This window comes from Podarcis bocagei, assembly GCF_964188305.1.
Source record: "Podarcis bocagei genome assembly, chromosome: 2".
NCBI classification, from domain to species: Eukaryota; Metazoa; Chordata; class Lepidosauria; order Squamata; family Lacertidae; genus Podarcis; species Podarcis bocagei.
Genome location: NC_138126.1, coordinates 63,210,253 through 63,234,305, shown reverse-complemented (window position 1 = coordinate 63,234,305; position 24,053 = coordinate 63,210,253). Strand labels below are relative to the sequence as shown.

General features: G+C 48.5%; 1 protein-coding gene across 3 annotated transcripts in view; it reads left to right on the top strand.

The window, feature by feature from the left end:
- Nucleotides 1-20,334, top strand: part of FGFR4 (fibroblast growth factor receptor 4) — a 49,360-nt gene extending 29,026 nt beyond the window's left edge. For all 3 annotated transcript variants that reach the window (XM_081185305.1, XM_081185307.1, XM_081185306.1), the window contains 16 exons: nucleotides 6,017-6,283; nucleotides 7,713-7,802; nucleotides 8,240-8,406; nucleotides 9,904-10,027; nucleotides 10,840-11,030; nucleotides 11,983-12,121; nucleotides 13,267-13,460; nucleotides 13,903-14,048; nucleotides 16,363-16,484; nucleotides 16,579-16,689; nucleotides 16,918-17,108; nucleotides 17,548-17,670; nucleotides 18,160-18,230; nucleotides 18,988-19,125; nucleotides 19,229-19,334; nucleotides 19,475-20,334. In XM_081185305.1, coding sequence (XP_081041431.1) covers nucleotides 6,017-6,283; nucleotides 7,713-7,802; nucleotides 8,240-8,406; nucleotides 9,904-10,027; nucleotides 10,840-11,030; nucleotides 11,983-12,121; nucleotides 13,267-13,460; nucleotides 13,903-14,048; nucleotides 16,363-16,484; nucleotides 16,579-16,689; nucleotides 16,918-17,108; nucleotides 17,548-17,670; nucleotides 18,160-18,230; nucleotides 18,988-19,125; nucleotides 19,229-19,334; nucleotides 19,475-19,621 — 2,327 coding nt within the window. In that variant the 3' untranslated portion in view covers nucleotides 19,622-20,334. The remainder of the gene's footprint in view (nucleotides 1-6,016; nucleotides 6,284-7,712; nucleotides 7,803-8,239; nucleotides 8,407-9,903; nucleotides 10,028-10,839; nucleotides 11,031-11,982; nucleotides 12,122-13,266; nucleotides 13,461-13,902; nucleotides 14,049-16,362; nucleotides 16,485-16,578; nucleotides 16,690-16,917; nucleotides 17,109-17,547; nucleotides 17,671-18,159; nucleotides 18,231-18,987; nucleotides 19,126-19,228; nucleotides 19,335-19,474) is intronic.
- The last annotated feature ends 3,719 nt before the right edge of the window (nucleotides 20,335-24,053 follow it).

Sequence of the window (24,053 nt, the reverse complement as noted above, 5' to 3'; positions counted from 1 at the left end):
AAGTACAGTTTGAAAGGCTGTCCTTGTGCTGGTGGAGGGGGCACAAAGAGCGCTCACATAGGTGTTTGCTTTGTGCTCCAGCATATAAGAGATCCCAGCCTCAAACAGAGACTACTTGTACATTAAGGCACAATCTAAATACCAATTTCCTCCAGATTAGCCCGAATTCCCTGGGAACACTTTGTGCCAGGGAAGGGGAAGATTTTGCCATAGTAACCAGCCTGTGAGAGCAAGGTCTTGATAGGGCCTAATTTCCCCTTGGCTGCCCTGGGTGTCTCTGTCATGTGCTTTCCTGCTTTACAAAAGTTCTCCCTTGGGTCTAGTTTCATTTTTCCCCTCCTGATTGTCTAGTCCTTTATTCTGTTTATCAGTTTTAAGTAGGTAACTACAAGACGGAACTAAGCGCAGCCGAACAGCTGTGTATGGATTTGTGTATGATGGGAGTATAGTGCAAATACGTTGTTAGACATATATAGCAGGGTTGATGTTGCTTGTACAAGTTGACTGATCTGGTGTTTTGTCAAAATAACTGCAGTTGTTCTGCTTGTGGAGCCCTTGCAAGGGAGCCAGACACACAATGCAGACATTCCGCTTGTCAGATAAACCCTGTAATAAAGGCAACATTTGGAATTTGTGTAGTTTGGTTTTGTTATTTGGCCAATGTAGTCTGTGTTTTTTATGACTGGCCCCTTCCGAGTAATCAAATTTGCTAGGACTGCTGATCCTTCAGTCTAGCTTTGTACTTTCAGCACCCCCTGGCAGAGTGAGGGTAAAATGCCATGCCAGGGACTTGGCACCATCCCTCATGCCTGAGAAAAGGCGTTTATCCTGCTGTTGGCCCTGCCATCAAACAGATGGGGATATTGTTATTTGTGCCTTGGTGCCCCTGCTCCTGCAGTCACCCTGAGCATTGTAATGCTCTACCATCACCTACCTGGCTACCTGGGGAGTGGGCTTAAGCATATTGTAGCAGTTGGCATATAGGCTATTCTCTGTATTCTGTTTTAAGAAGGCACCATATATACTCAAGAGAAAAAGGTGGGTGATGAAAAGTGGGGGTGTTGTTTTGAACAGGGGCTTCAAATGCCTATCCTATGCATTAGCACTTGAAATTCCTTGAAGTCAATTTGGCTGGGTGTTTTTCCCAGGTGTCAGTATTTGATTCTCTTAAGCGCTCTTCAGATACTACTCTGTGAAGGAAGGAAGCATTGTGAAAGTGGCTACAGGGTTGCATGTTTAGCCCCATCCCTAATGTTTTGTGGTTTCTCCTGCCATGCTGAGCCATAAGCTTCTGAAGTGGGGAGCCTGTTTGGTGTGTGAGGCTTCCCATGTGACCTAGAACCCCATGGTCCTAGGGCAGGCTCCCCCCACTTCTGATGTTTATCCCCAGGGATAGGAGGAGCTGTGTCACACAGGAGGCAGGGCTAAACATACAACCTTTAGAAGATACCTTTAGCGTATCTTCACCCTTTGTGCAAGTTATACCTGCGGAACTGGGAGGCTTCATATTTGTTCCTGATTTTTCTCATGGGGGCAAGAGGCCCACCAAACTGTTTAGAAGGATGCAGACCCTTCAGTGAATTAAAGTGAGCTATTCTCAAGTGCGATTTTGACAAAAGGTAGAGAAAGGATGGTATCCAACTGGTATCCAGTTGGAAATCTTTTCCAGATTTGTTCAGGATGCAAACTTTGTTGTTTGAACACTCTTCGCCCTCTGAAATGCCACTCTGGAAACAGCCTCTGCTTGCTCTATGGGTCTCTTAAAAGACTCCTAATCAAATGGGCTCTGTATCTATTTAAAGCTCTCCTAAAGGTGGGGGCTTGCTTCCCTTCCAATCAGAATGGTCTTCTCGGTCTGAAGCCATATTCGTAGAAAACTCTTAAATTACCCTTGGCAATTACATTAAGTGCTTCGGTAGTAAAGAACAGCTGTGGGGAACATACCCCCCCCTCTCTGCACAGGAGCATATTCTCAGGGTCAGTGATGAAGGCAAGCAAGCGAGATGTCCACTCCAGGTAGTAACATTCACAAGGTTGCATTAGTTGCTGATTCAAAGCCTTCCAGTCCTGGTTGTGCAAGAGTTTCCCTAAATTGCGAATAGATGTGTCTATGGAGTCCCCCTACACACACCATTTTTTTCTTAGAAGTTTCCAAGTAGCATCTAACCCAGCTGCCATCTGAAGCTGCCCGGTATGGCTGTTCGTTTGTTTTAAAATGAAGAAGCCACAAGGTTCAGGGTGGAAAGAAGAACCTTTGCTGTCCAAGATTTGCAGGGTTACCTAGGCCTCTGATGCTGCTGGAGGGACAGTGATGGTGGATGTAAAGTAAGAAAGAGCCAGTTCTATGATAACAGCATTCTCACGGCTGTCTCTTCTGGTTGGCAGCATTTTCCTATCAGGGTACCCCACCCACCCAGAGTTCTGTCCCAGAGCATCATGAAGGGAGGCCAGCATTCGTCAGCTGGGAAGACCTAGCATCAGTCAAACTTGGGAGAACGGGTCTGGTTTGTGACTGAGCTGGTTCGAGGCATTGTGGGGAGGGGTGGGGAGAAGGGGGAGCTGGCAGGGCTCCCACGCAGCCCAGGCTAACTTTGGAGAAGGAGGATGGGTCACCAAAGCAATTATAGTTCAAATCCAGGTTAGACAAACAGGGAGGTGGGAAGTTGTGGAGTCAGCTGAGTGTGAAACCTCTCACTCCCACTCATGCCATGGTGAGGGGGGGGAGGGAAGGCCTTTTGTGTTGAGCATGGGAGAAGCGAGCAGGAGGAATGGAGCTAAATGAAAAGGGGAGAGGGGAAATGAGTCTCCTGTTGGCGAAGAGGGTGGAGGGGAGGCTGCTTATCTCATTCCCATCCTTCCGGCTCTCCCCCCCCCCCCCACATGACCGTTCGCCCAATCCTGCAAAGGCAGAGCCCCGTCTGCTGAAAGGGGGACTGGCCCCTATTGTAAGTCGGGGCAGAGAGAGCACGGGAAAGGAGCAGTATGGCTGGGACAATGGTGATTGGGGGAGAGGGGCTCTGGGGGGAGGGGCAGCGGTCACGGGCTTCCTGACATGTTCATTTTGGAATCTGTCAAAACAGTCACTCTGGGCGCTGAGAGTGACCACTCAATCGAGGGCCCCCACAGAGAGAGAAGGGGCGGGGTGGGATGTGGTGCCGGGGGAGAGAGGGAGAGCTAAGCAGAGAAGTCATGCATCAGTGTCCCAGGATCCTTTCTCCTGTCCAGGACTGGCAGGAGAGGGGCTTTGATGACATCATTGCTCCACAGAACAGGAGGCGAAGGAGGGGGCGCTGGACAAAGGGGTTTGTGAGCTGGGCTCAGAGGATCCCCAGGAAGGTGGCAAGTGGGGGGGGGGGCGGCACGCATTGTGACTGCATTTTCCCTCAACCTGTAGTCCATACTTTTAGCGATTCCTACCTAGTCCTTAGAAATCCCGCTCATTCTTTCTCTGTCTCGGTCTTAAGCAGTCGCTCTCCGCCAACACCCTGTGAGCACCAGCCCCAAATATATTGCTTCCTCCTGAGCACCAGCCCCAAATATATCGCTTCCTCCGCCCAAATCAACATTTGTAGAATCTGCATACAGTCACTGGCTTTTGTATACCTGGCATCCTATGTTCAACCAGTCACAAAATGTTTCTAGCACAAGCTAAAATCCCCCTAAAATTGGAGTATTTCCCCACAGAGTCAGTAGTTGTCAGGGATGAAACAGGAGAATCTTCCTCTGAGCCCCTGCCCCACTTTTAACATGGTTTTTGGTAAACTTGGTGTTCTAGAGTTATTTCAAAGGCTCCCGAATAAAATTGCAAGTTTTTCAGAAATCTTGAAGCCATGTGTATATTTTGGGGGAGGGAGAGTTGGATCTTTCTTTGGGAGGAACTGAAATTTGGGGGGAAATTGAAGGGTATGTGATACTTTAATATTGAGCCTAACCATCAAGGGTCAAGAGTGCAATCCAGTACACACTTACCTGGGAGTAAATCCCATTGAACTCATTGGGACTTACTTCTGAGTAGACATGAATAGGACTGTGGTGTAAGGATGTAAAATATATTGTATATACCTTGCTATGTAAAATACTGCTGTTTGGTACATATATGAAATGCCTTGGCAATAATAGTATTATCTATAGGTTACAGCTCTCATTGGCAGTTGTTGCACCCAAGCACAGTATATCTTTTTGTCAGTTGGGAAAATAGGAAAAGTTGTTAATGGATGACATCAACATTTGAGCAAATGAAAAATAGATTTTATTATCGGGACTTTTGAACAATATTATCATGCAGAATATCATGCACGCTATCATGCAGAAACAGAACTAACTCATATTTCTAGAGAACACAAACACCCGTAACATGCAGTTTGAGGACTAGCAATATATTTGGACAGACACATTCTGCAATTTCCAGAATACTGAAGAAGTTAATGTTATTTCATTATCATACACAATTGTTTGCATATTTACTTGGGAGTAAGTCCCTTTGAACTTGCTTGTGACTGAATAAATATGTACAGGGCTGTGTTAAAAGAGTCATAGTCACTGTAGATAAAAAGTTGTCCTTATTTATTAGTTTCCATCCCAGTTCATAACATATCATTGATGACAACTTAACTTCATCTCTCTAAGCAGAATCAATGTCTGAAAGATCCATAGTTTCTTATTCTGACCTTATTTTGAGTGTCATATTCAGAAAACAGAAAAATTGCAGGAATTGAAGCAAAAAGCTCAAAACAGTTTTGCTGCTAGTTCTGTGTGTATGTCCACATACAAGCAGCAGTTTATTTCCCAATGTAGAAGATACAGAAATCTGAAGCAGGAAACGTCAGATACTTTGTTGTGCAAATGCCTCGCCACCATGTTGCAGAAGCAATGGGCTCCGTAGGTTCCCAGATTGCCCTCCCGCATTAAATACCTGATCACGTTGTGTTTTGTGAAGCATTTGAGAGTTTGAACTTACAGTGTTGCTTCTTTAGTAATTCAGTTGAAAGTGGCACCACTCCTTTAGAATCTTGGATCTAATAATTTTGCCTGTGTAACGATTTTAAAACACAGGTTTGAGAAGTGTTTCACTTTTCATGTTGAAGGTGAAAATATTCCGCATAGAGCTCCCCTGCCCAAATCACTAATATTTCTAGTTGAGGCCAGGGGTTGAGGCAAAGTCCAGTTTCCCCTCCCCCCCTTACTCCAGACCTTCCCATTTCTGCTCCAGAGCAAGCTTCTCTCCTGTTGATCAGGTCTGCTCAGTGCACAGACACTCCCAAATTGGATCAGCTTCCAAGTGCTAGCCCACTATGGGAACATTGAAGATCCGCCTGTAAGGGGCTCAACCTACTTGTGTTCTGAGAACAAGTGAGACAGCAAAAGTTATGGGCATACTGGCAACTCTCTGTTTCCACGGGGGGTGGGGGGGGGTGGGGTTGAATTCCTGGTGCCTGCTTACATCAGCAGAGCGAGCATAAGCCTGCCCCACCCTGTTGTGTCCCATTGCACCCCATTTCCAGGCCACTTCCGGGTCTGCCGCAATGAGTGTGCACACAGTCACACATCAATCGGATGCACATAAAATGGTTGATGCCTTGTATATGCAGAGTACTTTCCTCTCCCAAATGAAAAAACCAATCCTGTTCCATGTGGGAAAGGTCGATGAAGCTTCCAGGTTAGAGGATGGAGAATTCAGGCAGCCTTGAGCTCTGGCATTTGCCCTTTGGGTGCCCTTGGGGTGGCACAGTTGGTGGCTGGTTTTTCTTGTGCACAGGACAACCAGAAGCCTGTGAGACCACTTCATTCAACCATCTCCCAGAGGGTCACTCTCCTCATGCTCCAACACTTTCAAGCAAGCCTTCTGGTGGTCCAGCGAGGAAATGGGGGTTATATGTTGGTGTCTTCTAGCATCTGCCTGGGGAGTCCCTACTTATCCCATATTCCAGAGCATTTGAGTTACGGGTGTTAAACACACACTGTTTCTAAAGTGAGCTCATACTGCCATTTGCACTGACCCTCTTCTTGCGTTGGACAGAGATGCTTGACAGCCACATGGTGGAGACGGAGGAGGAGCACCTGCTACTGGACCCTGGGAGTCTGCTGAAGCTCTACTGCAGCACCAACCACAGCCTTGCGATCATATGGTATAAGGAAGCCAAGCAGCTTTTCCCAAGCGGGCGCATCCACATGCGGCAGAGCATGCTGGAGATTGTGGAAGCCACCTATGAAGATTCAGGCCTGTACTCCTGCCGAGCGCAGAGCACCGGGGAAAGCCTGCGCAACTTCACCATCTCTGTTGTGGGTAAGAGATGTTCCAGCCTCTCTTCAGAACGGTGGTAACCCCCCCCTTTTTTTTTTTTTGGTTTGAGGGAAGGCCACATGGCACATGTTTGCTCAGTAATGTTTCTGCTCCTCAGGGCAAACACTTCTCCTCCTAGTCCAATGTGGAATGGAAAAATGAGAAGCGGTGTCAGTGGAAGAAGGTCTTAAGAGCTGAGGAAACAGCTCTATGACATTCTTGCCATGTCAGCCCCCCCCCCAGGGGGAGAAGAGGTCCCTTTTTAAGAGTAAGAAGGGGACGGAAATGTTAGGCACACCCAGAAACAACCCAAACAGCTAGCAAAGACTAGTGCATAAGAGAAGTAAGCAGCAAACAGAGGTGGGTTTTAAAAAATAAAATAAAAAGGGCAAAAAGTCTTAGGGGACCACTTGGAAACATTTCTGAGGCTTGACATGACCCACAACTCACAGGTCAGCCACCCTTGGTTCATAGTGACTGGCAGTGGGATTCCAGAGTCCTTCCTCACCTAACTTGGAGATGCCAGAGAACCAGGGACCTTTGGCATGCAAAGCATCTGCTCTGCTACAGCTCCTAGTCAACACAGACCTTGCCACACTGCCGCCTCGCATGTCCCCTGGTCAAAGCAACAAGGATTTATTTAACTTGGCGCTCCTCCTAAAGGACTTGGTTTTCACAATGAAACTAGACGGTTGCCTGGAACAGCTGGTAGATCTCAGATTACACCCCTTCTGTGAAGGTTGCGCGAGCTGCTTAATCACTTCCGGGCCTGTTCAAGGTTTTCTCTTCAACATGTAAATCCCCAAATGACTTTGGTTTAAAAGAACAAAACAAAAACAAACCCCGATAGATTGCCTCCTCCTTTATACTCTGCCCTGGGATTTAAGATCAGCAGGAGAGGCCCCACTGGTGGTCTGCTGACACCCTCAGAGGTCCAGGGGACAGTGTCACATGAGAAGGCCTTTTTGTGGTGGCCCCCAAACTTCAAAACTCTCTGCCTCCTGATGTATTCCTGATATCAACACTGGGGTTTTGTGCAGGCTTTTGGAAATGTGCAGTGTGATTACTTTCTGTATATGCTTTTATTGTTTGGTGGTTGCTTTAACTGTTTGCTATTGATTGCATTTTACTGTTTCGTATTGCATTGTCCACCTGCCCAGGGACCTTTGGTGAAGGACAGGTAATTAAATGTACTAAATAAAGAATAAGCAAACAAATGAGCTAGGACTGTAGCAGCCAACAGTGCTTCTCCTCCTCTCCCCCCAGTCACCTTTGAACATACTCCAGTTAGCATTTTGCCTGCTACTCTACACTCCTGCTAAGAAAATGCTGGTCCACTGTAGCCAGGTGCTCCCTTGATAACTGCCACTTGTTCAGTGCCCTGTGGTTATTTAAGAAGCAAGACCACAAAGAATTACCATTTTGTTTTCAGATTCATTGGCATCTGGTGATGATGATGAAGACAGCGGTGCGGAGAGTGCCCACGCCGATTCCCTTGAGGAGCCCATACATACCCGGCGAGGTCAGTATGCCTACTTGGCTGTGCTTCACTCAGTCCTGGGTGCTGATGCATGCTGGGAGAGGGAACTGGGTGAAGAAGGGGTGCTTAGTAAGTACTTGGACTCACGGTGGCCAGACATCTACCTTTCTTACTTCCCAAGCCTCCTCTGCTGTCGATGTGTCCCAAAATGGTTTGATAATGGCTGCCTTCAAACTAGGGAACTCTGCTTGAGCTTGGAGCATATCCCAAATCACACTCATTTCTCATGGGACGTTGAGGTTCCCCAGTGGAAGGGTTGCCGTCGTGCATTTTGGCACACCCCTAGGTCCCTATGAGACACCTGCTCTTCCCTTGAACTCTCCCACCATCAGTTAGAGCACAGACCTTTGTCCCTAAAGTGTGAGCCTCCCCTGAGCCTGAATTAAAAGCTGGAGCCAATAGTGTGATGCCTTTTTCAGCACCTTACTGGACGCACCCTCACCGAATGGACAAGAAGCTGTATGCAGTCCCGGCAGGGAACACAGTCAAGTTCCGCTGCCCAGCCTCTGGGAGCCCCAACCCGACAATCCGCTGGCTGAAGAATGGGAGGGAATTCCGAGGGGAGCACCGGATTGGAGGGATCAGGGTAAGTGCCCAGCCCCTTACAGGTTTGCCATCTCTCCCCTTGCCCTCATTTCCCTTTTCCTCCACCTGGCTGGGACCGCAGCTGCCTTGCCCACCAGGTTTTTATGAGTTAGGATTTGGGGTGTGTGTGTGTGTGTGTGTGTGTGTGTGTGTGTGTGAGAGAGAGAGAGAGAGAGAGAGAGAGAGAGAGAGAGAGAGAGAGAGGCACAGGGGAACACACTTTAAGGAATCCACAATATTGCACAAGCCACTCAGCAGTGAGTTTGGGGAATTCAGCCTGCTGTCCAAAGACTCCAGGACCCTCTTCAGCACTTGTTGTGCCCCTGATCCCCTTTTGCTCTGGCTGCCCTAGCCTTGCCAGATGAATATATTAATTTGCAAAAGTTTGCTTCCATCAAAAGAGCAGTTGCTAGACATTTCCACCTCTTTTGCCCGCCTTTCTCCTCTTTCTGCTCCCTAGCTTGATTCAGTGCATTGTTAAAAAAGGTCAGCCTATGGACGTTCCCCATTCCTTAACAATGGAGCATGAACACATAATGCAAGCACCATTGTTAAAATAGCTACACTGGCTACCCATTTGCTACTGAGCCAGGTTCAAGGTTGATTGGTATTAATCTACAAAGCCCTGAAGAACGTAGGTCCAGGGCACCTTAGGGGCTGCTGAAACCCTTATATGCCAGCACAATCACTGAGATAACCTACAGGAGTTTTGTTAGTTGTTCCTTGTACTGGCAAGGCTCATTTGACACCAACATGAAATACAGCCTTTAGTGTCATCAGCCCAGGCCTGTGGAGTGTTCTGCCAATAGATTCAGCAAGCAGCTTCTGCCTCAGCCTTTAAACACCTGTGGGAAACTTTTCTATTCTGCCATGATTATGCAGGCAATTCAGAATACAGTTGTACCTTAGAAGTTGAACGGAATCCGTTCCAAAAGTCCGTTTAACTTCCAAAATGTCCAGAAACCAAAGCGTGGCTTCTGATTGGCTGCAGGAAGTTCCTGCAGCCAATCAGAAGCCCTGTCGGACATTTGGGTTCCAAAGAATGTTCACAAACCGGAACACTCATTTGGGAGCCAAAACGTCCAAGTACCAAGGCGTTCAGAATCCAAGGTATGACTGTACATCTTTTCACAACAGTTAGCTGATGGTCTCTGTTTTTAAAATTGTTACATGTTTTTTAATATATAGATACTAAACAGCTTTGATATGTGATACACCAGTATATAAATATTTTTGTAAATGAAGAAATATTTGCTGGCCTTAGTATATAGCTCAAAGGATTTGTGTCTAAAACAAAGGATTTTTGTTGGCCTATGAGCAGCTGTGCCCTGAGCTTAGCTGTCAACTTTTCCCTTTTCTTGCGAGGAATCCTATTCGGAATAAGGGAATTTCCCTTTAAAAAAGGGAAACGTTGACAGCTATGGCCCTGAGAGAGATGGACAGCTCTTTTAAAAGAAGGCGATAACCTTGGCTCCTGCCTTTTCCTCTTTCCACCCAGCTAAGGCATCAACACTGGAGCTTGGTCATGGAGAGTGTGGTGCCTTCGGACCGAGGCAACTACACTTGCCTGGTGGAGAACAAGTTTGGCAGCATCCGCTACAGCTACTTCCTGGATGTGCTAGGTGAGGTGAACTTCTCCCTGCCATACTGCTCCAAATCTAGATATGTGGACACCCCCCCCCCAGCAACATGTGAAAAAAGACAAGGAAAGTGGGCTGCCCCCCCCCACTCCCCCACCTTCAGCCTGAAAAGCTCCTTACTCCTTTGCCGATGAGTGCTTTTGAGTCTGTGTGGGATGCCAGACCCCAGTTCCCTGGCAGCCTGCCAGGTTCCTGTGGGAAGGAACAAGGCTCGCCATCCTGACCTCAGGCACCCCCAAAGAGAAGGAAAATGCCCCGAACCCGCTTTTGACTTCAAAGGGAGTTGGAGATCTCCCAGGCCATAAAGTCAGATGAAATTAATTAGCCCTGCCTAGATCTATAGGACTAGCTCTAAGCCTTTTGCTCCCTTATCTCTCAGCCCCTCATTATCTGTCTTCTCTGGGCTTACTTGTAATCACCGGAAAGAGGCTCTGGAGCCAGTCATGGGTGGGAGTTCAGCCCATGGCATTAAGTAATATCAGATCTGCTGGGCTGGAAGGAGATGGCGGGCAGTGGGGGGGGGGGGAGAGAGAGAGAGAGACACCAGGCCTTTAGGCAGAACTGCATATACTGCTGTACTAGGGAGCTTTGAGAAGAAAGTGCTGCGCTTTGATAGATGGAGTAACTCCCTGACAGTTGGCTGCGCCTCTGCACTCCCGGACGGCTGCGATAGCACTATCAGCTCCGTGTGCAGTGATTTATGTGCTGTAGAGCATGACCTTAGCTCCTCTGGGGGGGACCTGGCAGTCTTCAGCTGTGCTGGACAACAACTTTCCCTGCTCTCTTCCTGGCAGAGAGATCTCCGCACAGGCCTATCTTGCAAGCTGGGCTGCCGGCCAACACCACCGCAGTGGTGGGCAGCGACGTTGAGTTCTTCTGCAAGGTGTACAGCGACGCCCAGCCCCACATACAGTGGCTCAAGCACATTGAAGTGAATGGCAGCAGTTACGGCCCAGATGGAGTCCCCTATGTGCAAGTGCTTAAGGTAACCAGAGCCCCCCCTTTTTTGCAGAGATTTCCACTGCCAGAAAGGTCACTTTTCCCCACACTTTTAGACAAACAACAGAGGTTACGGAGTGGGGGAAGCAGGGGCTGGATAGGAAGTGGCTAGATTTAGACCAGGGGCTCCTAGTTGCTGACCCCTCATCTGTGGAGCCAAGGGCACATATAGCCCATTACCCATATTAAGAATTGCACATTTTACAATATGTGTCTAAACTAACAGTTTCAAACCAAAAGTTTATCTTAAAAGAAGGCTTTAACAAGAGTGATTGCTGTGTTTATTTGCAAAGAAAGAGAGGAGGTCCAAGACTGGCTGAGATGCTACTTTCAATAGCACCAACTCTGTAAGCTTGGAGCATAGCTTTCCAAACCTTTCATGTTAGTGACACACTTTTCAGACATGCATCGTTATGTGACAAAGTAATTCAGTTTTACTAACAAACCAGAAGTTAAACTAACCCCTTTCCAGCCCCAGAAGGAGCATGGGGAGTGTTAGCACATCACACCTACACACTGCAGTCGAGTGTCGTGACACACAGTTTGGAAAGCTGTGGCTTAGAGTATATGTCCAGAAAACAAGCAAACACAAAGAGCTGCATCATCAGTCTAGCACTGTCCCAGTTGGGTTGCTTATTCTCACAGCAGAGTTGTTGTGTCTCAAGCCCAGAGGCTTCATACATGATTTTCTGTAGAAGAGTTGCTTGGAAGTAATAAAACTTAGCAATGGCTGTGGTGCACTTATTTAGGGCATCCTCACCAGAGATTGGGGTACATGACCATCAATCAGGCATTTATAAGATAAAGATGCACCCTTGAAAGATATATTGGCAGCAAGCAAGATGTTCCCCTTCCAATAAGAAGCTTGAATAACCTTTTTGTGTCAACGAGAACTAATGCTTTTCTCCCTGCCTCCCACTGGCGACTTATTTTGGCAGACGGCAGATATTAACAGCTCGGAGGTGGAAGTGCTGTACCTGCGCAATGTCTCCATGGAAGATGCTGGGGAATATACCTGCCTAGCAGGGAATTCCATTGGCCTGTCATACCAGTCAGCTTGGCTCACTGTGCTTCCAGGTGAGAAAGGACGGTGGATGAGTGGATGGGGGAAAAGATGGATAATGGTAGTAGGGTATTCCTTTGCAGAGCTAGAAGCAGAGATTACCTTTCCTAATAGAGACGCTGGGGGGGACTATACTGTGCATGTCGTACCCCTGTAGAATATCCAATGAGATGAATATGCTAAAGAGAGAGACAGACAGACAGATAAATGGCTGAAAACAAATTGCAAGACACACTGCCTCACTTGCATTAAGCTGCCAATCAATCAGTCAACATGACAGATCTATTCACTGTAGAATTATACAGAACAATCTACTGTTGTCTTTTGTCAATATATCAATCACAATATGACAGCTGCAGTCCATCGAAAGAGATGCTGCACTTCTCAGTGTATAAATCCTGAAAAGACAGACTGGATTTTGGACCCACTTTGTACAAGGAAGAATCCAGCCACTTTTAAATCCCTTGATTTGAATGGAGAATTAGGACAGGCAGGTGAAAAATCAGACAGGGCCCTTGCAGCTTGAATAGTTGTGTAGAGCAACACTCCTACATAGCTATTAAGGATGCAGGTAATATAAATGGGTGGAGACTAGGTGGTTTTTTAATATCCACAAATTAGACATAATCCACTGATTAAATACAAAAAGGCCTACGTACATCTTAAGGGGTGGGGTGGGGAATTGGTAATGAAATGAATTCTGCCTAGGCTTTGAATGGATAGATTTTGAAAACAGCACATTGTACTGTATATGTAATTAAATGTGGAAGAGATACTGCATGAAATTCCAGGAGCTAGGAAATTTCTGTTTAGCAAAAACTCTAGGTTTTCACTGAAAGGCAACTGCCTTAAAATGGCTATGTGATGGCTCGAGGATAGCTCAAGGATGGGAGCATGATCTAGCCAGAGTTATCTTTTTACGCCCCATTTATGACAGTCAAAGTGATCTAAACATACGGTATGTTAGGCTCTCTCATTGAAATCAGTGGGATGTATTTTGTTTATGGTACTGATAGGCTCTGCAGACTGTTTTTGCAGGCCAATGTACACACCGTGCAGCACAGCCATGTTCCCTCCAGCCCAGCTGGCTTCCTGCTGTGGTCAAAGCAGGTTTAACCCCCCTGAAACATGCTAACTGCAGATTTATTTGCTATTGCAGAAGAAGAAGAAGTGCAAGAGGCAAATGCCCCTGAAATCAAGTATACCGATATAATTATCTACACTTCGGGATCTTTGGCCATCGCAATGGCTATTGTCATTGTTGTTTTGTGCCGGATGCAAACCCAGCCGAGCAAGCAGCCCTTGGAGCCCATGGCCGTACACAAACTCTCCAAATTCCCGCTCATTCGGCAGGTAGGTACTGAGAGACCCAGAACTAACCTTAAAGTGGGTCAGAAGGATCCATTGTACCACTGCAGTGGTTTTCAAGGGCCCACAATGTTGTCTGCCGGCTTGGACCAAGAATCAGCAATGGACAAAGTGAGGTACTCAGATCCTCAGAGTACAACGAATTATTCAGGGTAGTAAAATCCCAGTCGGACCATGCAGATCTCTGAAAACAGCTCTCCCAAGTTCAGCTAAATTCACCCTTCCCTGTTCACTGTCAGGGCAGCATCTGGTTGGCTAGATGGACCTTGTTCGCATTGTAGATGGCTCTTATTGGTGTTAGGTGTGTGTGTTCTGCCCTGTCCCTTGTTTCATTGTGTCCTTTGTGCCCTTGTCCAGTCCGTTCTTGCGCTGGAGTAAAGCAGTGTCTGTGGGGCAATCTGCTTGAATGTTGGGTCTGTCTCCACAGTTCTCCTTGGAATCCAGCTCCTCAGGGAAGTCCACTACATCACTGATGCGTGTCACCCGCCTCTCCTCAAGCTGCACACCCATGCTGGCTGGGGTCATGGAAGTGGAGCTGCCTCTGGACTCCAAGTGGGAATTCCCACGAGACAGGTAAGTCTTGTGAGGTGCAACATAGCTTTCTTCTGCATGTGCCACTGAGGATGCTGGCCAGGCTCTCGCATGACTCACACAAGCCCAGTGTCAGAATGGCAAAACTTCGCCTTCTCACCAAACTTGTATCAAGATGTGTGTTTATTAACACAAAGGGCTAGTTCCCACATGTGGTACAGCTGCCAAATTGTCAGTGTCCTTAGACCCATGCTTGCCTGTGTTCACACAGAGGAAGCAGCTGGTAAGCTGGAAGTTCACGTGTGCCTGGCTGCACAGGACTCTTGTTCCCACCAGCACAGTGGCTCCAAAAATGGCATCACAGCCATCACATACCATCTGGTACGCATGTGCTTCAGTTTCACATGTTATTTCCCCCTCACAAGTGAGGGCAAGCACAGCAAGTAGAGTGGCCAAATACCACAAAGAGGGAAGGCAGTAGAGTGAATGAGAGTACCGCTTTCTTCAAAGAATAAAACTGGAGAGGAGTCCATTGTAACCCTGCTTAGCTCTGTGACTAAGGGGCTAGCTATAAAAATTGTCCGGTATCAAAAGCCGTGCAGTTTGTCTCTTGAATTGCTGTCTGTAGAACAAAGGTGGGGAACCTCAAACTAAGGGGCCAGGTGTGTGTGTACGTCAGCTATTATACAATGGCAAAATTTACATCCATTGCTGTCACGGGCTCAGGAACAGAGGCACAGGGGAGAGAGGAAATGGAGAGCGAAGGGGAAGAATCAGAGGGCAGCGTAGGGGAGTATGGCTGTGACCCGAGAGATTCCATGAGCTTCTCCAGCGAATCAGAAGATTCCCAGAAGGAGGCGTCGGTGGTCAGGGCAAGGGGGGTCCCAGGGGGGACACACCAGAAACAAGGGGCCAGCGGGGACTCCCAAAGCAGCAGCAGCTGGAGATCAGGACCAGCTTCCCCACCAGAGCGTAGTGGGGGGGAAGAGTCCCATGTGTCAGGGCCAGCGTCTTCTCCAGCAGGGAGAGAAGATGAGTCAGGGCTGACCACGCCTTTATCGGAGAGTGGGGGAACGGAGGGGAGGTCAGGTCCAGCTAGCCTCCCCGAAGGGGAAAGCAGTGACAGGAGCAGTGTAACGGTCAGGAGGAAGGTTGCCGGCTGGGCGCGCGCGCCAAGTTCAAATGTACAGGCGCGTGGGACAGCAGAAAACCCGGATTGGGAACCAGGTCCTAAAGCCCGCCAGAGGCAAGGAGAAGAGTCAGGGGATTCAGCGTCAGAAGAGTCTAGAAAGGGCGAGACCCCAGCTGACAGGTGGAACCAGAGGAGGAAAGAGCAAAGGAAGAGGTGGAGCAAGGCTAGAGTCTTAAACTGGTGTCTGGGGGGAGGAGATTCAGACGGAGCTTCAGCGGTCTAGAGTTTCAGACGTAGAGCTGCACGCTGCGGCTGTGAAAGCGAAAATGAACTTCAATAAAGACTTTTGTATATAACTGAACTGGCGTTGGTCCTTTGTGAGCTGGGACCTCGGGCAGCTCTGACAATTGCCTCACTCACTTTTACACACACATAATTTGATTGTATGCCTCCTTTCCATAGTTCAAACCATGCTCAAGGCGGCTTACAACACGGAACAAAATGCATAACTACAACACAACAAAAGTAGTCATAAACAATAAATTAAACAATAAAAAACACAAAACCAAACTGGACAATTTCCACATAAAATGCAACAAAATCTAAAATAAAATACAAAAAACTAATGGCAACAACCATCCTCCCAAGCAATACTCCAGGCCAAGAGTCTGTTCAGCAGCCTCAGCTTTTGTAGCTGGAGTCAGTCAGGGCCCCACCTTCCCAGGTCAGGTGGAAAGGGCAGACAGAGCAGGGAGCAGGTCTTCCAGGACTCACAGACAAGATGGACCTTTGTCTCTGGCATATGGCCCTCAGAAGAATGCCTAGAAGGGAATGCGGCCCTTGTGCTGGAAAAGGTTTCCCACTCCAGCTGCTACAGTCTCTTGGAAATGAACTTCTTAGCGAATTCTTGGAAATGAAAGGAATTTGTTAGTCAATGCACTGTATAGACATTGATGAACGCTCACCAATGATGCTTGTACGTATCACCTCACCTCCCAACTTGGGAGAGTTCATGCATGGGCCTGGGAGAGAACATTGGGTCAGATTTCTATGTTGAGGTTGAGGCCCTGCAGGTGCTAACCTCTGATTCTGCCCCACTGCAGGGGACCTGCCAGCTTTCGGATACAGCCATGAGTTTAGGTCCCACCCACCCAAATGCATCTGTACCCATGACGACATGAGATTGTCCTTTTAAGGAGGCTTTCTACCCTTCTTTTTCCCCAGGCTTGTGCTGGGCAAGCCACTGGGTGAGGGCTGCTTTGGGCAAGTGGTGAGAGCAGAAGCCTACGGCATTGATCAAGAACGGCCAGAGCGACCCATCACTGTGGCTGTCAAGATGCTCAAAGGTAACCACAATATACAGGGCTAAGAGAGCCTGAACTGGATTCTAGTTTAGAGCATGGGACACCCCAGTCTGACCTCCTTCTGTTGCCTTGCCAGATAATGCCACTGACAAAGACTTGGCTGACCTCATCTCAGAAATGGAAATGATGAAACTGATGGACCAACACAAGAATATAATCAACCTGTTAGGAGTCTGTACGCAGGATGGTAAGTGACTGCCTCTTTGGGCTGGGAAGCAGAGGATACCAGGTGCTGTGAGGAAAGAGGCAGGGATGTTTGGGAGGTCAGGAGAGACCAGAAACTTCATGGGGCCATTAGGAGGATGCTGCAACTGAACAATGGAGCTCTGATGTTCCAGGATAGGAGCAGACATTGTGTAGGATTTATGAAGGCTGCACCTGAGAGCACAGACTCACATATAACTCCTGACTGCAGGGCCTCTCTATGTGATTGTGGAGTTTGCTGCCAAGGGGAACTTGCGGGAGTACCTGCGCGCCCGTCGCCCTCCCACGCCAGACTACACCTTTGATATCACCAAGATGCCTGAGGAGCAGCTGTCCTTCAAAGACTTGGTCTCCTGTGTCTACCAGGTGGCACGTGGCATGGAGTACCTGGAGTCCAAGCGGGTAAGAGCAGCCTGGTCCAAACGGCTTTGCCCCCTCACCAACCCTAGCAGGATCCTTACTTAAGCAGAAATGACTGGTGCCCAATGGGCAAGTGTCATCTGAAGTGTTGGCAGGTTCTGTTGGAGTGCCAACAGTGAAGGCTCTAAGCCAAGCATTGGCACTCTAAAGCTTTTGCTGGGCTCTTGACTAGCCCGCGAGGGCAGCTACATGAGGGTTAGGTCTACCAAAGGAGAGGGGCCGTATGTACCAGGCCTGGGCAGCCATCATGTGATGAAGGAGTGAATGGCAAGGCAGAGAGGCAGCGAAGCTACTCCTGACTCTCGTGGTAGATGCAGCAACAACCCACTAGCCCAGATGTGTCTTCCATTGGGCTGCAGTCTGGGCTCTCCGGATCCTCAAGAGAGGATTCATCTCTCTCTCTCTCTCTCTCTCTCTGCAGTGCATTCACCGGGACCTGGCTGCTCGCAACGTCCTTGTCACCGAAGAAAACGTCATGAAAATTGCAGATTTTGGCTTGGCCCGGGGAGTTCATGACATTGACTACTACAAGAAAACCAGCAATGTGAGTGAGATGGTATTTGAGAGGCACGGGAGGGGAAGACTCAGAATTGTCAACAGGCTTTGGAAATACGCAATGCAGTTGGGAAAAAGAGGAGCGTGGGCACTGGGGGAGAGCAATTACTGTGCTCTGTATTTCTTAACAATAAATGGTTAACAATGCATGGAAGCCAACTTGGGAGGGTAGCTACCCTGACAGATGGCATATCAACCTTTTAAATAATAATGTAGTATAAAGTAGTAGAGAAACCTTCATAGCCCTTTGTGTGTGCATACACACGTTCCTGCATTACCCTGTTGGTGAAGAGAGATAATTTTATTACTTTTTACTTTCAAGGAATCCAGGGTCTTGTAGGAAACTAGGATGAGCACATCTATGGGAGTGGATATGTGGCTATTGCTCAGTGGATGCTAGAGGGTAGAACTCAAAAGAAGAGACATTGCCCAGGGAAAGTGTCAATGAACTGAGAGCTTTTCTTTTTTCTCCCCACAGGGTCGTCTACCTGTAAAATGGATGGCACCAGAGGCTCTTTTTGACAGGGTGTACACCCACCAGAGTGATGTGTAAGTTTGACTCTGCAAGGCTCTCGCAATCACATCAGCCTACACAGCTATATCTGGCAGAGCAGCTGAGCTACTGTGTTTTTAAAAGGGAGAAGTTGCCTTATACTAAAGCAGAGCATTGATCCGTCTTGCTCAGTACTGCCTACCAGTGTTGCTCTAACTTGGGTCCCCGACTGTTGTTGGACCACAAGTCCCATCATCCCTAGTTAGCAGGAGCAGTAGTCAGGGATGATGGAGGTTGTACTCTTAACAATATCTGGAGACCCACATTTGAGAAACACTGACATACACTAGCTCTCTGGGGTCTTTCCTACTTTTATTTAAAGATGCAAAGAATTGAACTTGGGGTGTTTTGCCTGCAAGCTACAGCCCTTTCCCAACCATCCTGGCTGTATGGAGAATAAATGGGCCTATTTGTCAGTCCTACTAGATGAACCATAAGTGGCATGGAAAAACCAGGATGCAATGGCCCTTCCTGCCTGCATAAAGATGACAAGAAGCATAGAGTTGCTTGCTCCCTGTAAAGTGGTCCATCTTTGTAACCGGTCTCCAGCATATGTAACTTCAATACATTCCACCTCTGTGGTCACAAATCCATCTTTGTGAGATTTTGCTGAAGTAGTGCACATTCCACGGGGGCAAGGTCCACCTTCTGATCCTTGGTGGTAGTGTAGGGCTAATCTGGACATATCCACCTCAAATTTCTTTATGGCTTTCTTGTCCCTTTATTTGCCCTGACCCTCAACTGTGCTTTCAGGTGGTCCTTTGGCATTCTGATGTGGGAGATCTTTACGTTGGGTGGTTCTCCATATCCGGGCATCCCGGTGGAAGAACTCTTCAAGCTCCTGAGAGAAGGTCACCGGATGGACAAGCCCTCCAACTGCACCCATGAACTGTAAGTGTGTGTGCCTCTTGTGGGCTCTATCTTAACCACAGCACCTGCATCCATATTATGGGATGCTCTAGCCTGAGATGTCCCCTCCCCTTTTCCCAAACAGGTACATGATGATGCGCGAGTGCTGGCACGCTGTGCCTTCCCAGCGGCCCACCTTCAAGCAGCTGGTAGAGGGACTGGATAAGGTCTTGGTTGCTGTCTCTGAAGAGGTAGGTTCAGACCACCAGGAAGAGGCATGAACGCAGCTGTTTCAGAAACCCTTTTAAGTTCCCTGAAGCAGAAGTAGAGGGAGCCAAGCCTTTGTCCCTTGTGAATGCTGACAGGGTGTCCTTTCTCTCTTTCCCTCCAGTATCTGGACCTGTCAATGCCCTTTGAACAGTATTCTCCATCCTGCGAGGACACGACCAGCACCTGCTCCTCTGACGACTCTGTCTTCACCCATGACCCTCTGCCCATCACCCCCTGCCTCTTCCCCTACCACAATGTGCGGACATGAGGAGAGTAGCAGGCAGTGGACCCCAGGGCAGGATTTCCTCTCTCTCTATTCCTAGAGGATTACGCAGCTTGGGAGCAGAAGTTCTTACATTGTCCCTGGTGGAAGAAAATACTGGGAGCCATATCAGCAGGGGCTGAGAGTGCATCTCAAGGTCCTGGAGCCTGCTGGACACCCGCAACTTAAAGGTTCCCTGGCGAGGACTGGATGCCTTCCTTGTAAACTTCTGCAGGTGCTCCCAGCACTCGTGCTGGTGCCTTCTTGCCCTATAATCTCAGGTTCCCTCAAAGCCGTTGCTCTAGCTGAGCCTTGGATGCTACCAGCTGTCTGAGGAGAAGTAGGACCAGATAAGCAGGGAGGAACCTAATCCCAGGGAGAGCAGCACTCTCGACATGCCTGGGCTCCCCCTTCACCCAACCCATGGGACCATTCCCCCCAGCCATGGGGTGTCCTGCTTGTTTGTTTGATACTATTCCCAATTTAATAATATTTTTATGAAATCTCATTATTTGGCAGGAGCCAGCCAGCTTTCTCAGGCCCACCCCATCTGCACCTGGACACATGACCACAAGGACAGACGTTTTGAGCGGGGTGTGACCCTTCCCTCCTGGCTCCTGCTGTCCCCTGTACATAACCCTAGAGATAAATATTTATGTACATATCATTTCTAATGCACATGAATTATCCACACCCATAAATTATTTTTTTGGAATAGAGCCTTCTGCCTAGGCCGTTTCTTTGCTCCAGGGAAAGGTATGGCCTGCTTCCAAGGAAGTGTTAGCCTCTGCTGGGACCCATCTGCTAGGGAAGTGGATCTTGAAGTACCATCATCTCTCCCATAGGGCTGGGAAGGCAGCTCAGACCACTTGGGTCTTGACTTGCCTGGCTGCAGCAGTCGTATGTCAAGGCCAAGTGGGACTACTGCAACTTAACTGGGCTTCTGTCTAGGTGAATGTTGTGGAAGTGCTCTCTATTTGATGGACAGCCTGTGGTTCTTATCCTTTCTGTGATAACTGCTGGAGAGAAGTTGATTGGCCAGTTGGATCCTTCTCTCGGTGCCCCCATCAAAGCCTCAAGATCATGGCCAGATCTTGGGCCAGCTGTAAACCAAGGAAGTACAGTGCTTGCAACACCCCAAAGACTAAGGAGGAGGGAATATAAGCACATCTGTCTAGGGGTGGTGGTGAATGAAGCCCTTGAGTCCTTGCAAGCCTGTTTTGCTGGTGGCTGGCTCTTCCTAGCAGTGAGCGCTAGCACAACTTACGCCACATTGAGCCTATGGGGCTTCAGCTTCTATGTCCGTCATCAAAGGTTGGGTGGATTTGAGCCCAAGCAGGCACCTGTACTGTCTGCTTGCATGCAGAGTGTGCACCTGTGTACTTCTCCCACAGCGTGGAGCAGGCCAAAAAAAAGGGGGGGAGCAGGGGCATCACTTCCATTCCTGCTCAGCTTGCTCACGCACAAAGCACTCCCCCATCTGTTCTGCATTAGCCACTGTTCCGTTTAAGCCACCGTGAACTCTGCTACCAGCATCTCCCTGAAATTGATCCAGCAACTGGCCACTCTTTCAGAGCCTGGGAATCTATCTCTGGATACAGCAGAGCCCAGTGGGAATATTCCTCCCCCTCCCAGCTATTGGTCCAAGCACAATGATCTCAAAGGGAGCCCTCAGAATCCTCCTTTTCTGCCTCGTCGTAGTTGCAGAGGATCTGGCATGCCAGGAAGCCTATTTAGGGGAAGCATTTGACCATTTATTGCTTCCGACTCCAGCCCCCTTTGCATGCGGGATGCCCCGGTGCTTGCCCGCTCTTCCTCCCGCCCCTGAGCTATGCACAAAGCATGGGCTCAGCCCCAGGAGGTAGCTGCAGCTGTCCGTCTCCCCCACCCTGCCCCATCCACTTGGTTTAAAGTTTCACAAGAGACCTTGTGAAGGAATTGCAACCCCTGCTGTCCCAGTGGGGATAGGGTTTCAATGGGCCATTTCCCCCTGCGCTGCTTCCTCTCTCCCAGCTGTAGCCCATCTTTCCCCCTCCAGCTGGGTTGAGAAGGGATGAGAAACACAGCGCCAGAAGCTGCCTGTCGTCCTACGCTTCGTTCCCATCAAAGGGGGTGTGCTGGAATGAGGTGGAGCATGCATCTGTATGCTGCTGCTGCCGCCATGATTGTGTGCGGGCAGCTGGATCATGTATATGGGCCTCGGGGCACAGACTCCAAAGGGCAGCACAAAGGCTTTTGCCCAAGGGCACAGGAGATGCTGCGACAGGTGCAAAGACATGAGTCCTTGCTAATCCCGTCAGCATCCTCTGTTACCGTCTTCAGACTCAGTCCTGCACGTACACCAGTATGGGCCACTGCAGCACTTGGGGAAATCTAACCCTGAGCTTCTACTAACAGCTTCCAGAGGCATGTTAATCCAGTTGCTTCTTTGCTCACTCTTGTAAGCCAGCATGATGGATGTTTCAGCTTGTCCCGTGCCATCTTCCAAGCAAGACACATGGATGACATTGGAGGCTGAGCTTAATTGGTGACAAGCTGCAGGGAGAAGGGAGGGAGAGAGTCTGGAAATACGTGCAGATGCAACTGTGCTTCATCCTACACACTCCGGTGCAAAAAAACTAGTACTCTGGTGGGGCTCTTAAAGAGTCAACACTTCCATTATAATATATGTTTGGATCCCCTTTAGCAGATAACGGATCCTGTGAGGAATGTACAACATCAGAGTTAAGTTACATTTGAGCCAAATTTTGCAGGTGCAAACAATTGTAGAAGCAAAATTCATTGGTGCAAAAAGTTGCTTTTTCTATTAAATTCTAATTTTTATACTGCTGAACTTCCCGATTGTGGAGTTTGGCATATCCAGTGCAGTAATAACACGTCCAAGTGGTCACACTTGCAAACTGTTGTTTCCATCTCATACTTATGATGAGCGAATGGTTTAATTAAGTTGAATCCTGACTTGGATGCAGCCCAAATGCTCCTCTATCCTGCCTAGTCTCCCCCATGTGTTTTCCTGGATTCCTACCACATGGCTGCTATTCCCTATTCAAACCGCTGCTGCCTGCCACCATCCAGGGCAAATGTCTGGGTTGCCCCCGTGAACAAACTGGCCTTGAATGGGACAGAAAAGTAGGTCAAGGGCTGCTCCTTGGAGGAGGAGGTATGCTGTGAAACTGGCAGGTTCAGAAACTGTTGGATGCCTAGTCCGCTGCAGTAGGCGAGTAGTTTGCTCAGCTTGTGTGTCTCGATGATGTCCAAGACCAAAACCAGCAAGAGTCAGAGAGGTCTGGGGATGAATGGTGACCAGAACTAGTACAGCAAATGCCAGAGGATGTTCACACTCTTTAATTACTAGTAGTTAAAATGAAGCCATAATAGGGGCAAATTACCAAACATCTGCCTGGTTACAGTGTGGAAGGGATTTGGCACTTTCCTGAGAGGCTGGGGCCAGCAACAGGCGACTCGCTGCTGGGATCTGCGAATGATCCAACTGGCAAGGTTGCTCTTCCTGTGACTTTTCACATCTCATCCAGCGCAGATCATACCAGCTCCTAACAAGTCCTTGGAGGCCCTTTTCCCTGAGATGTTGACAGCTCTTACATGGCTTTTTCTGCCAAAACAATGTAACTAATCTGAAATGGAACTGACAGGGCTTCTGAAAGGCAGACGTCCTCTTTGCCCTTGGTGGTAGAAGAGACATGTTAACCTATTCAGAGGAGCCGGTTGAGCATTCAGCCCCTGGTCGATGCCAATCCTCTTGAAGCCACTAGAAAGGCCGATCGGAACCAACCAGCTGCCAACCCACCAGGAAGCAGTAGGTGTTTGGGATAGCACAGCACAAGGAATTAATGGGGCTTTTGCTCCTGTTCCAATGGTTTGAACTGACAGCTGGGTCCCAAAGGAGGACCACAATATATTGGTGGGTTTCCCCAGTTAAAAGCAAGGGAAGCACTGGCACTGGGAATCAGAAATTGTTATTTGAAAAGCTGGAATGGAGTGGCACAGGATGCCAAAAACTGCCTAGGGTTGAGGGCAGAACAGAGCTGATTTCCTAGAACTCACACGTTTATGCCACCCACCGAAAACTTTGAACCTGTGCACCTGGGTGGTATTCCAGGCTTGGCGTTTGTCAGCAAGTTTCAGCTTCCTCAGAGGCTCCCCACAAGATGGAGCGTTAGCTATTTGTGCCATGTGGTCAGACACATGGCACATCTTCCCCTTTCTGGTTGGATAGTTCTCACCAGAGGTGTGCAAATGCTGAGGGCATGGGCCCCCTGAACAAATATTCCACTTGAATATTTGTGCAATCAATCATAGGGCCTCATCCAGCTGTGAGGGGGTAATGTGCCTAAAGCACATTATTACCCTCCTCTGAATTTTCCTGGCAAGTGAGTGAAACAGGCAGAGTTGGATCCTTCACCATGTGCTTTATTAAGAT